General features: G+C 34.6%; 2 protein-coding genes across 2 annotated transcripts; both read left to right on the top strand.

Moving 5' to 3' along the window:
* Positions 1–239: 239 nt before the first annotated feature.
* LOC112716903 (phospholipid-transporting ATPase 1) lies at positions 240–6358 on the top strand. The gene is made up of 7 exons (XM_025768943.3): positions 240–2241; positions 2334–2640; positions 2953–3628; positions 3730–3853; positions 3981–4200; positions 4369–4827; positions 5888–6358. Exons 1-7 carry the CDS (start codon positions 642–644, stop codon positions 6117–6119), a joined length of 3618 nt encoding a protein of 1205 aa, XP_025624728.1. The 5' UTR covers positions 240–641; the 3' UTR covers positions 6120–6358.
* Positions 6359–8511: 2153 nt separating this feature from the next.
* On the top strand, positions 8512–12438 carry LOC112716902 (uncharacterized). Its single transcript, XM_025768942.3, has 7 exons — positions 8512–8951; positions 10087–10350; positions 10432–10493; positions 10832–10910; positions 10996–11134; positions 11380–11493; positions 11878–12438. Exons 2-7 carry the CDS (start codon positions 10181–10183, stop codon positions 12067–12069), a joined length of 756 nt encoding a protein of 251 aa, XP_025624727.1. The 5' UTR covers positions 8512–8951; positions 10087–10180; the 3' UTR covers positions 12070–12438.
* Positions 12439–12467: the final 29 nt, after the last annotated feature.

Raw genomic sequence — 12467 nt, 5'->3', positions numbered from 1 at the left:
GCAGCAGATTTTAATAATTTTGACTATTATTTAGTTAATAAAAATATTAAATAATTTGAATAAATATAAATATAAATATAAATTATATATTTTTTGTATTTAAATTTATGTATATATGAACAAAAATTGTTGTTATTAAATATTGATTTAAAATAATAACATTTATTGATTAAGAAGTATTGCTAATTTCCTGGATTAGAATAATAAATTAATAATAAAATCTAAAGCCACCACATTTTATTTTAATTAAGTTGTGCTTCTGGACAACACATGCTGTCGCCACCCATTACGACTTGTTCTTCAATTTCTTGCAATTTCCGTCGTAGACTAACTCCTAACCTCTCTCTACAATGCCTTTGACTTTCTGCAATTTTTCACCTCTCTCTCATCAACACGCTTCTTACATTCCCATTCTTTCTTATACACCAAAAATAATCCGATCCTCATTTTTTTGTACATTATTATTTCATAACAAACCACCATCCATTTCCTCTGTTACTTGAAGCCTTAATCCATTGCTATCAGCAACTACAGCTCCAAACTTAGAAAGTTGGTTAATTAGTTAGTTTGTTTGTTAGAAATTCTGACACATGATTATATTCTCTGAATAATATTGTTGTTATTATTATTAATTTATTACAATGGGTTCTAGGCCTCTTTTGATACCATCTCCAAGAACTCCAAATAGTATTCAAGAGCTTCCAACTATTCCAGTTTTTTCTGAACAACAAAAGTCAAAGTCAACTTCCTCTGAACAAGCAAGCAATGCTGTTATAAACAAAAGCAACTCATCGTCGATCCGCTCCGGCAGCTCCGGAAGGAGCGGCGGCGGCTCCGTCAAGGAAGTGAGCTTCAGCAATTCTTCATCCAAGCCGGTTCGATACGGCTCGTCAAAACGCGGCGGTGGCGGCGAGTCGGAGGGATTCAGCATGTCGCAGAAAGAACTGAGAGACGAAGATGCAAGAATTGTTTACATAAACAACCCGGAGAAGACGAACGAGATTCTTCAGTTCGCAGGGAATTCAATCCGAACCGCGAAATATTCAATCCTCACATTCATCCCTAGAAACCTCTTCGAACAGTTTCACAGAGTTGCGTATATTTATTTTCTCATAATCGCCATTCTCAATCAGCTTCCTCAGCTTGCAGTCTTCGGTAGAGGTGTTTCGATTCTCCCTCTGGCCTTTGTCCTGCTCGTTACCGCCGTCAAAGACGCCTTCGAGGATTGGCGGCGCCACCGCTCCGATAAAGTCGAGAACAACCGGCTAGCGTCGGTTTTGATTAACGGAAGCTTCGTGGAGAAGCCATGGAAGGACATAACCGTCGGCGAAATCGTTAAGATCGCCGCCAACGAAACGATCCCCTGCGATATTGTCCTTCTCTCCACCGCCGATCCTACCGGAGTTGCATATGTTCAGACTATAAATCTTGACGGAGAGTCAAATCTGAAAACTCGCTACGCCAAGCAAGAGACTCAATCCAAACAGAGGTTTGATTTCGGTGGAATAATCAAGTGCGAGAAACCGAATCGGAACATTTATGGATTCCAAGCTAACATGGAAGTTGATGGAAAGAAACTGTCTCTTGCATCATCGAACATTGTGCTTAGAGGATGCGAGCTTAAGAACACAAGCTGGGCTTTGGGAGTTGCTGTTTACTGTGGCAGTGAGACTAAAGCTATGCTCAACAGCTCCGGTGCGCCGTCGAAGAGAAGCCGGCTCGAGACTCGAATGAATTCGGAGATCATCATGCTCTCTTGCTTCCTTGTTGCTTTGTGTACGGTCACGTCCGTTTGTGCTGCGGTTTGGTTGAAGCGCCACAAAGACGAGCTTGATTTGATGCCGTATTACCGGAAGCTGAGCTTCTCCAGTGGGAAACCGAAGAAGTATAAGTATTATGGTTGGTTTTGGGAGATAATTTTCACATTCCTCATGTCAGTTATAGTTTTCCAGGTTATGATCCCAATTTCATTGTACATTTCGATGGAGCTTGTTCGTGTTGGCCAGGCCTATTTCATGATCAGAGATGATAGAATGTATGATAGGGCTACCAAGTCAAGGTTTCAGTGTAGGGCTTTGAATATCAATGAAGATTTGGGGCAGATTAAGTATGTCTTTTCGGATAAAACTGGTACTCTTACTGAGAACAAGATGGAATTCCAGTGCGCCAGCATCTGGGGAGTTGATTACAGTTCGACGAAATCTGGCCTCGAGATTCAACCTGGTGAATACTTCACGCAAGGTGAGATTTTATATTTCTAACATATATTTTATACTGGTAGCTGTTTTCGTCAATAACATGTTTTAATTGATGTAACTATGTTTTGCTAGCAGTAGATGGAAAGGTGTTGAGGCCAAAGATGAATGTGAAAGTAAATCCAGAGCTTTTGGCATTATCAAGAAGTGGAATTGAGCATAAGGAGGGAAAACGGATCTATGATTTCTTTCTAGCACTGGCAAGCTGCAATACCATTGTTCCTATTATTGTTGATACCCCTGATCATGATGTCAAGCTGATAGATTACCAAGGGGAATCACCAGATGAACAAGCATTGGCATACGCAGCCGCTGCCTATGGTTTTATGCTTATAGAACGAACCTCGGGCCATATAGTCATTGATATTCAAGGAGAAAGACACAGGTTAGTTAGTTAGTTAAATAACTTCGTTTTGTTTTGTTGATGATCATGATAGCATTGTCGTTTTCCTCTTCTTTGCCTAACTTGCGGAGCAAGTAAGATTTAAGGTATCTTTTTGTGTTGGTAAGCACATTTGTTATTCTCTCCTCAAATTAACTTTTTCTCATTGTTAGAAGTTAGTTACCACTAACATCTTGTAACTGATTCAGATAGAAAACTGATCAAAGCTGATTAGAAGTTAGTGAATCACTTGTTACTTCCAATGCAAGTAACTTACTTCTAGCAAAATACTTAACTTCTGTTATGGAATCGCAGGTTCAATGTCTTGGGTATGCATGAATTCGACAGCGATCGGAAGAGGATGTCAGTTTTATTGGGCAGCCCTGACAATTCAGTGAAAATTTTCGTGAAAGGAGCGGATACATCTATGCTAAATGTGATAGATAAATCATCTAACATGGACATTATAAGAGCAACTGAAGCTCATCTTCACTCTTATTCCTCAATGGGTTTAAGAACCCTTGTGATTGGAATGAGGGATTTAAATGCTTCAGAGTTTGAGCAATGGCACACTGCCTTTGAGGCAGCGAGCACCTCTTTGTTTGGCAGGGCCGCCATGCTTCGCAAGGTTGCTGTCAATGTAGAGAGAAACCTCTGCATCTTAGGTGCATCGGCTATCGAAGACAAGCTTCAGCAGGGTGTGCCGGAATCCATTGAGTCTCTAAGGACAGCTGGAATAAAAGTATGGGTGCTAACCGGAGACAAACAAGAAACTGCTATATCAATTGGATACTCATCAAAGCTTCTAACAAACAGAATGACTCAAATCATAATCAATAGCAAAAATAGAGAGTCGTGTAGAAAGAGTTTGCAAGATGCCATTGTTTCAAACAAGATTGAAGGAGGTTTTGATGCAATGACAAGTCAGATAGCATTGATCATTGATGGTACTAGCCTTGTATATGTTCTTGATTGTGAACTAGAGGAGCAGGTTAGTTCTGTTAATCAAATCTTTTGGATTCTGTTTGCTGAAATGAATTTTTTTCCCCTTCCTTTTTTTGTAGCTAATTTTGGATTGTTCTGTTGATTCAGTTATTTAAACTTGCAAGTAGATGTTCTGTTGTTCTCTGTTGTCGAGTGGCGCCGCTGCAGAAGGCCGGCATAGTTGCCCTTGTTAAGAAGAGGACAGCCGAAATGACGCTTGCCATTGGAGACGGTATGACTTCTTCTCATGAAGTTTCTCATCTTGACATGATCCAATAACAAAAAAATAAAAAAGAAGAAAAAAAAGGCACTTACGTTGTTTTTGCAGTGTAACAAACTTCATTATGAATGTGTCACAGGTGCTAATGATGTCTCCATGATTCAAATGGCTGATGTTGGAGTTGGCATCAGCGGCCAAGAGGGCCGGCAAGCCGTAATGGCGTCCGATTTCGCCATGGGCCAGTTTAGGTTTATAGTTCCTCTCTTGTTGATTCATGGACACTGGAATTACCAGCGGCTTGGCTACATGATACTCTACAACTTTTATAGAAATGCTGTCCTTGTTCTTGTCCTATTTTGGTAAGTTCTAATCCAACATACAAATCTATATTTTAACATCTTAATAGAACTTCGACCAGGTCCGATTTAATTAGTCGGATTTTTAATAATAAAAAATAAATGCAACAATTCGTTATAGATGTATTCCTCTAAAATTTGATATGTTTGTGTTATGCTTTCAAATTGTAGGTATGTGCTCTACACTGCCTTCACTTTAACAACTGCCATAAATGAATGGAGCACCACGTTATATTCAATAATATACAGCTCATTGCCAACAATCATAGTTGGTATTCTTGACAAGGATCTTGGAAAAAGGACTCTCCTCAAGTATCCTCAGCTCTATGGGGCTGGGCAGAGAGACGAGGCATACAACAAGAAGCTATTTATTTTGACAATGCTCGACACTTTATGGCAAAGCATGGTAATCTTTTGGGCACCCCTCTTTGCATATTGGAGCACTGATGTTGATGTTGGAAGCATTGGGGATCTCTGGACACTAGCGGTGGTTATTTTGGTAAATTTACACTTGGCCATGGATGTCTTCAGGTGGAATTGGTTGACTCATTTTTCCATATGGGGGTCAATTGTTGCCACTTTCATTAGTGTCATGGTCATTGATGCTATACCCACGTTTCCTGGCTACTGGTATGTATTCTCTTTCTCCCATTCTTTTGCTTTCTACGCTTTAGTTTGCTATAGATATGGTGAAAACTCAGGTGTAGTCGTTGAGAATCGTTAGATGAAAATTTAGTCAAATCAGTTTAATCATTTGACGGCTCTCAGTTATCAACTTTACATGAAATCAACTGTACTTGAGTTTTCACTTGTAAATATGATGAAAATTTAGGTGCAGTCGACTTCACGTGAAATTGACAGTTAATAGCCGTTAGATGAATGTTAAGTTAACTTGTACATTCACTTATACTTCTTTCCTAATTAATTAGAAGATACTTAATTCATACACTAAATATCTAGTTTAAAACGAGAGAATGTTAAGTTAACTCAGGGTACGCACTTTAATATAAATATTGTTATAATTTATAATTATTCAAGCTGTATGTTTTTTTATTAGAGTGAGCTATATTCTTAATTGAATAGGGTGTCTTGAAAATGTTAGACATTTAACGAATATATCACTCATTGAAGCTTAGAATTTGTTCAACTCTATTATATTATGAGTAATGCTAGATATTTAAATCTTTTTATAAATTAAGTCTAATAAAATTAAATAATAAAATTTAAAATAATATTAGTCATAAATAATTTTTGTTATGTTAAATTAATTTAGTTGGACTTGATTAATAAAAAAATTTGGATATATAGCATTATTTTTATAATTATATTTATAAAATGCTAATTATAAAGTTTTAAAATATATATTCAACACAAAATATTGAAAGCAATAATATAATAATTAAATATTAATACAAGTATTTTGATAAAATCTTTATAATACATCACAAGTTCAAATCATATAATAAATCAATCATATAATTATTATATAACTATCAAATTAAATGGTCTATATTACACCTTTAAATTTCATCTTTTTTTAAAATTACGTTAACTCGGAATATTTATGTGTCCACCTACCCTTTATAACAAATAACAAGTATGTCTGTCGTGTTACATTTACATTGCTTCTTAACAGAAACAGTTGAACTGAACACTAACCTTTATATGCATCTACCTACAACTTTGGCAGGGACTTCTTTAATGTTGCAAGCACAGGATTGTTCTGGTTATTGTTGCTTGGAATCATCATAACAGCATTGCTTCCTCGTTTCCTTGTAAAATTCATTTGTCAATATTACTTTCCCAGTGACATTCAGATTTCAAAAGAAGCTGAGAAGATTAATGGGAATCAAATTCAAAGAGAAAATTTTGAAAGAGGACAAATAGAAATGCTTCCTATCTCAGATGTCCCACCAAGATGATGAGAAGTCATCTTTTGTACAATTTTCCATTTATTTTTGTAAATCTTGCATATTCTTTAGGCTACCTCAGGTTATTTAATTTGTTGGTTCATAGATTTCATCCATTACTATCCGAAGGATAGAGTTTTGTTATCACTTCATAGGGTTGTACCGTGTTGATATTGAAATGTACCATAATTGAGTATAGGGAGAAAGTTTTTTATTTTTTAAAAAAAGAAAAATTTGTTATTTTTGCAAAAGAGTAAAATTTTTAATATTTTTGTTCCTAATAGTATTAAGATAGTTCGCATGCCGTTCTGAATTGTTAAATTAGTTCCATATAATTGGTTTAAATAATTTTGTAAATTTTAAACAATAAATTAGTAAAATATGATCTCTAAAGGTTAAATTTAATAAATATTACACACCCTTATATCAATAATAAATTATTTTAAAATTAAAATAATATTATATAATAAAAAATATTAATTAAAATATAAAAATATAAAATTTTATTATAAAATATTATTTTAGTTACACGGCATGATTTTGGAGTTTGGATAGATATGATGGTAAGCAAGATTGTAAACTTCTTAACAAATAAGAACCATGAATTACAATGTGAGAAATTCTCCACATACAAGCGTTTTTTATACAAATTTTTATAAGTGCATTTCCTTCTTTTTTTTACTGCACGTTCTTCTTCTTCTTCTTCCTCTTCTTCTTCTTTTCTTTCGTTTCTTACCTTCTCTTTCTCATTTTTCAACCGTTACTGCACGTTTTCACTGTACCTTCTTCTTCTTCTTCTTACTGCACGTTTTTCTTCCTCTTCCTCTTTTTCTTCTTTTCTTTCGTTTCTTGCCTTCTCTTTCTCCTTCTTCAACCGTTACTGCACGTTTTCACTGCACCTTCTTCTTCTTTTTGTTACACGTTCTTCTTCCTCTTCCTCTTCTTCTTCTTCTTCTTTTCTTTCGTTTATTGCCTTCTCTTTCTCCATCTTTATTTACGTGCTTTTCTCTCTGTTTTCTTTCTTCGTTATTCTCGATTTCCATTATTTTTTGACATCAAACTCTTAAATCGTTTTTGAAGAAGAAAAAACAGCAGAAGATGAGGAGGAGAAAGAGAAAGAGTTCTGAATTATGCATAAGGTGTGAGTGTTGCAAGTGTGAGGAGTGTTGAAGTTAGTCACACATCAAAGAAAGCAAGGAAGAGTGAGGAGTTTATAAGATGAGAGACCCATTTACTTGACACCTTAAGGTCTTGAGTTGGATGTGTGTCTTCTCATCTTATGTTCTCTCACTTGATTTCTCTCCGAAGTCTCCCCGATTGTCGAGAGCTCTCCACGGTTGGCCTAACAAAGTGGTATTCGGTCTGGTGGTTTTAAGGGGTATTCAAGGAGGTGAAGACTTCGTGGTTTTAAGGGGTATTCAAGGTGAAGTATCGAAAGTCTTCCCGACAAAGGTGGTTCTTGCGGCGGATTTGGCAAGAAACTCGTTTTCATGGAGGAAGAAAAAGAAGAGTCGTTTATAATGCATGATGAGTAGCGCGTTCTTGAATGTGAGAGTGTAATGTTCTTGAATGTGAGAGTGTAATGCGTGTTTTTTGTTGGGCTTGTGCCAACTTGTAAGACTTGTAAGCCAAAAAGACTTATATGTGTAGTAGGTCTCTTTAAAAGAATTAAAATTAAAATTATAAATTAGATATTAATTAATTATTTTTAATTTTTAATTTTAAAATTTTAAAAATAATAATTAATTATAATTGGTATTGTTACCGTAACATCACGATAATATTGCATTTTTCCTTTGTGATATCTGGTCCGAAAATTTTATCCCGGTATTGCTGCACTTTTTTCTGTCCGTACGCCGTCCAATCTTTTGCCGACACCACCCAATTTTCTGTTGAAAGTGGATCTTGTTCGGTAAAAAAAAAATAGATAATGTTAATTATAATTTTTAATTTTTATTATTTTTTTATATTTAATTTTAGTTTTACTTATAAAATTAATAATAAAAAATGACACTTTATTTTTTTAGGTATTAAAAAAATTGGACATAGATCCATTTTTCCTCTCGCCGACGCTGTCATCTCGTCCTCCTGCTAATTTATAACGTTGTAAACTCGTGAAATAACAAATATTATTCAGTCCAAGTGTGTTTAATTATTTATTATTATATTAATAAAAATATTATTTTGTATAAAATTATTGAAAAAACTAAATAGAATTGAATCACTATATATAAAATAAGTTTCATTAAGTAAATGTAAAAGAATTAACAAGTATATATTAAAATCAGTTAATAATATAAAATATATATTAAAATATAAAAATATAAACTAAAAATAAATTAAATAATACATATATTTATACATAAATTGATAAATATATACATGATAGTTAATTTTAATAACTAATTTGACATGCTTTTCTCATCCTGTCCGAAAAAACTAAACCCTAAACCCTTATTCTATTTTACTATTAATCCGAATCCCAATTCCTAAAAGGATAGTCTTCGGCAGTCAAATTAGTAAAAAGAAAAACGCTTGTGCGTGAGTGAAACGGAAGTGGTAAATCCTTCGTATGTAGAACTTAACTACTTTTCGAAGAAACTGGTAATGATTTAAAATAAAACACGGAAGGAGCGATAATTAGTGATTTTAATGTTGATTTGGTGAAATTCGCTGTGGGGGCGAATATCCTTGGACTCAAGGAGGAAGATTCTTCTGTTAAGGAGCATCTTCCTCTTCTTTATTCCATTCCCTTTTTTGTTTTTCTTTCATCAACATTCATAAAGTTTTCCTTTTTATTCACTGAATTCAACCAACTACTTCTCCATATCTCCCTCTATACAGGTTCTCCCTCTTTCTCTCTCTCAGCACACACCTAAGTTTCGAATTGATTCATTCAATTCTATTATACATGCTCCTAAATTGTTGTTATTATGCTTTTGCAATTCTATTGTATGTTTATATGAATTTGTTAACAACCATGTAAGCATGTTATTATTAGGAATTGGGTTTCCACTTCGTATTCTTAGTTTAACTAAACATTCATTATTAGTTGACAATGCCAATTGCTGTTGGACCAAGCATAGGAGATAACATATATGAAACGGTTGAGTTTAAGCAGTGAGATAACATATATTCTTAGTTTAACTAAACATTCATTCTTAGTTGAATTGAATGAATATGATGTTGAAATAGAAACATTTGATGACTATCTTAAATATATGGTTGTAAGATTGCTAGAAGATGCAGTTTATATTGAATGAATGGGAACCGGGAACTAGATCCTCTAAATTTATTTTTTCACTTGACAATGTTAATTGTGATCTCTTACTACCTTATGTGGGACTCAAACAAGACATGCAGGATAAGAATTAGATGGCAAGAGATTACACTTGACTTGAAGTCAAAAAATAAATTGAGTGAATCATTTCCTTGATAATAAACACACTGGACTATGAGAGTGGATTTTCTTCTGCGCAACCCCCTTCCCTGTGTGCATTTACCAATTGGCTGTCCAAATTCCACGTGTTTACGTTCTTGTTCTGTGCATATTGCCACTGGCAACAGTTATGGCTTCACATGTAGCAGTGATCCATGCTACATGTCTACTATTTGATTTGTTTTGGTTGTCTTACTTCGGACAAACTGAAAAAGGGATGACATGGAAATGTCTATGTTAAAGACAATCTTAAAAATGGATTATAGGATATCCAAAAAATAAGTTATGACATATTTTTAACTTAGAAGTCAAGCTTGATTCTAGCATGGCAAATCATTTGATGTATATATCATCTACTCATCTAGTACCATCGATTTTAGATAGGTTTGTTCATACTATTTGGTAGGGCCAATGAAATGGAAATTTAGTACATATAGTAGGTCGCTTGAGTTAATTTATATCTTTGGTATTAAACACTTCATTTGCATTCTGGATTTTATAAATCAACACTAATATTATAAATTTATAATTTTAATACAGGGGAATTGGCTAGCACTCAGAACTTTCCATCCAAACTGGTGCCAGCAAATTGCTGGCACTCAAGTTGATCTGCATTTCGTGTGACAAAAAGCACATGAGTCCTAACAGTATACTAAAACGCAGTAAAGCCCTTGAGGGTGTCCACGGGGTCCATGTTGAACCTCATTCACCATTTGGTTTGACAGAGGATAATCAAAACGGGGACTTACATGCATCAACATGTGGATCTTCAACTACTGAAACAAATCAGCTGCTGTTAATGCAGTAAGTGAAATGCATCTCTCTCTCAGAAATGCCTTACACTTTCGTCTTGATTGTAAAACTTACTACTTACACGTTTTCCAGACGGTTATGGCAACAAAGACCGGCATGCTTGAGACCCATCCATTGTTGTAATCCTAGTCATGGTATTATTGAGAGATTTTCTTTCCCTTTGATGTTACCCTATTGATTTCCTGTGAATAGTCCAATTTCATCTTCTTAAGGACCAACTTTACTAGAACCTTAAATTATTATGTGGAGAATCCTAAATGATTTTTTCTCCAAATATGCATACTAAACAAGACTCCGTTTGGTTTAAAGTGTGGTCAATCCAATGTTTGGCACGTATCTCTTGCTGAAATTTAACTTTTTAATTTAAAGACCAAGTTAGGTGATAAGATTGAACCCTTGATCACTTGGCTATAGCGGTTCAGTATGACGTAAAAGGACCACATAATTTACACATTACTTTATCCCGTTCCAGGTGATATGCATCTTGCGGAAAGAGTTGCTAATGTGCTTACTTCAGTTCCTTTTGTTGCTCTTGGAATGCAAGCTCCCAGGTAATTTGTTACTCTAGTCTCTGTAAGTTCTTTTGGATAGAAAACCTTCTTTCTTTCTTGTCTTATGAATAATTTTGTAATGTAGGAAGAATTTTAGTTGTAAGTTGTATGCCAATTCATTAATTGGAGTTGGAGTGGCCTCAAGCATGTACCACTCTTCAAAAGGGAAGTGGAGGAAATTTTTGAGATGGGTTGACTACACAATGATAGCCACAGCAACCGTTGTAAGTAATGTGTTCATATATACATTATTTACGGTTACTTAGTATCTTGTTCTGGGATGATTTGGACGCATTTATCAACAATGTATTCACTGTGTTTATGCAATTGACACAATCTATATATGTTCTACATGTATTTTCAATTTTTCATTTTTTCTTTGTTGCCTGATGTGATATTGCTTTTGTTCTTCCTTGAGTCAATCACTTTTGAGATCAACTTTTAATGCAAACTTTAAATTGTTCTGCAGTGTTTGTCGAGGGCCCTTACAAATGAGAACCCGAAGTTACTAATGGCTGCTTCTGCAGTGTTTCTTCCAGTTCACCCAATGATGGTTTCAGTTATTCACACTGGGATGATGGAGGTAACCTGTTTGTAACAACTTTGTTTTGATTCCTTAGTTTTCATTTCTATAATAGATAATTTTGTTGTACCAGAAAATCATGCAGAAAGTTGGTAACTAAGTTGGTAACTAACATAAACTTGAATTTTTTGATTGATGGATTTATATGCCATAATTAAATTGAACAATGAAAATAACTTAAATTGATTTTCGAAATCTCAGCATCATATTGTATTTTGGAATTGTATTTTGTTTATAAGGTGATCCGTATCCTTTTTAATGCTATAATTGTTGTCGTATTAGATGATAAGGCTTTCAAAATAACCATTTTAGTTGTTTTAAAAGTAAGTTAAATTTTATATTTAAGCATGTCTTCATGACGGGAAAAACAAAATATTGATTCAGGTAGCATTCGCAAGAAGGGCACTGAAAGATCCAGATTTGAGAATGGCTCATACAGTGCATAAGATGTCGTCATTGGTGGGTGGAATGCTCTTCGTAGCTGACGATTTATTTCCTAAAACTCCATACATTCATGCTGCATGGCATCTCGCAGCCGCAGTTGGGGTCGGCACCTGCAACAAGCTCCTTGAGTAGGTGTTTCTCCACTCTATTTGAAAGCTGCAAAAATCCTGCAGATTTAGAATAGTATCACCAAAATTTGCCGATTCTACGTTGTCATAAGACTATATCCTTTAGTGGATAATTAGGGTTATGTTGTGCAGTAGTTGAACCAAAATTAGATTCCTCTAATTCTTTTACCTTCTCCAATTTTAGTACGCTCTTTAGTTTAATTCATTGGAGAGAGGGATTTATGCCGCCATAAACTGGCCGTAAATAACTAAATATAGTTGTTAGATTCAACGGACATGAAGCTGTAAAACATTATTGATTCTTAGTTTCTATTTGAACTATATTATTGGGATAAATAAATAAGTATGCATTGCAATTAGCAGAATTATCTTACATCTCATCCTAGCTGAACTTCTTTTCAA

The sequence above is a fragment of the Arachis hypogaea genome, chromosome 10 (assembly GCF_003086295.3).
Source record: "Arachis hypogaea cultivar Tifrunner chromosome 10, arahy.Tifrunner.gnm2.J5K5, whole genome shotgun sequence".
In the NCBI taxonomy this organism is placed as follows: Eukaryota; Viridiplantae; Streptophyta; class Magnoliopsida; order Fabales; family Fabaceae; genus Arachis; species Arachis hypogaea.
This window is presented reverse-complemented; position numbering and strand designations above follow the sequence as displayed.